This window comes from Tupaia chinensis, unplaced genomic scaffold, assembly GCF_000334495.1.
Source record: "Tupaia chinensis unplaced genomic scaffold, TupChi_1.0 Scaffold000704_1, whole genome shotgun sequence".
In the NCBI taxonomy this organism is placed as follows: domain Eukaryota; kingdom Metazoa; phylum Chordata; class Mammalia; order Scandentia; family Tupaiidae; genus Tupaia; species Tupaia belangeri.
The window spans coordinates 1,025,459-1,026,676 of NW_006160227.1; the positions used below are offsets into that span (position 1 = coordinate 1,025,459).

A 1,218-nucleotide genomic window follows, 5' to 3' on the forward strand; every position below is an offset into this window, starting at 1 on the left:
GGGGGGATGGCCATGCCGCAATCCCTTCTCCTCCATTCTCCTCTCGGGATCTTGGGCACACAGGCCCACAAGCCCGGAGTGAGTCTAAACCACTGGGTCCGGGACTCAAACCACAGTTGGCTACATGGGAGTCCAGCGACATAGCCGTTACGCTAACTGCTGTTCCCTCTGTTTTTAAATGTGTAAAGCAAGTAAGTTGAACAAGTTCTTTCAAGGACCCTCCAAGGGTGTTCCGAGAAAAGTACTTATAGGATCCCGCGGAGACCGTCTCACGCTGACCCTTTTCTCTGCTTCCAGCTGGCCCTGCCCACCTTCCCCGTGGTGGTGAAGATCGGCCACGCTCACTCGGGCATGGGCAAGGTAAGGCCCTGAAGCTGCTGTGCCCTGGGGCGAGCCAGGAGGGCACGCTTCAGGGAACCCGTCTGCGGGCTGCTCTTCCCCTGACCCTGAGGACTTCCTTTCGAGCAGATGGTGATTCGGCCCCTCTGAAGCCATGGGTGTTACCCGGCCAGGCCTCTCCCTACGGGGAGCGCGCCGGCCCCTGGCTCAGGCCCTCCGGTCCTCTGCAGCAAGCGGTTCCCAAGGCCTGGGGAGGGAAGCTAGAGAGGAGGGCCTCCTGGGAGGTGTGGCGTGGGGTCTGTGTCTAGACTGGACACGTCGGGACAGATCTGAAGCTCAGGGCCCAGGGACTGCTCCTTGCAGGCGGGTATGAGTCCTCCTTTTTCCCTTTCTGCCCTGCTCCGCCATCAGGTCAAAGTGGAGAACCACTACGACTTCCAGGACCTCGCCAGCGTGGTGGCCCTCACCCAGACCTACGCCACGGCGGAGCCTTTCATCGACGCCAAGTACGACATCCGGGTCCAGAAGATCGGCAGCAACTACAAGGCTTACATGTGAGTCGGGGCGGGACCCGCAGTGCTCCGCCTCCTCTCCCAGGATGGGGGCGCCCAGCCTCCGGGTCGCATCAGCTCTGTCCTCTCCATCGGCCCTCGAGGAGGCAGCACAGAGAGCAGGGCACAGGGTCAGGGGTTCGTAGCCCAGGAGGGGTCCATGAACTGCGACGAGAAATAAGATTAATGTTCGTCCTCACTAGCCTCCAAGTGGCATTGAGCTTTCTCTTCATTTATAAACAGGTTAGTGGGGCTGGCAGGTGGCGTGGTGGTTAAAGGCGCTGGACTCCCACATGGCTGATCACGGTTCAAGTCCCAGACCTGGCAG

At 60.4% G+C, this 1,218-nt stretch overlaps 1 protein-coding gene across 1 annotated transcript in view; it reads left to right on the forward strand.

Moving 5' to 3' along the window:
- SYN2 (synapsin II) overlaps positions 1-1,218 on the forward strand; it is a 74,683-nt gene that overhangs the window by 41,726 nt on the left and 31,739 nt on the right. Inside the window, exons 7-8 of the mRNA XM_027776668.1 lie at positions 298-360; positions 751-893. Coding sequence (XP_027632469.1) covers positions 298-360; positions 751-893 — 206 coding nt within the window. The remainder of the gene's footprint in view (positions 1-297; positions 361-750; positions 894-1,218) is intronic.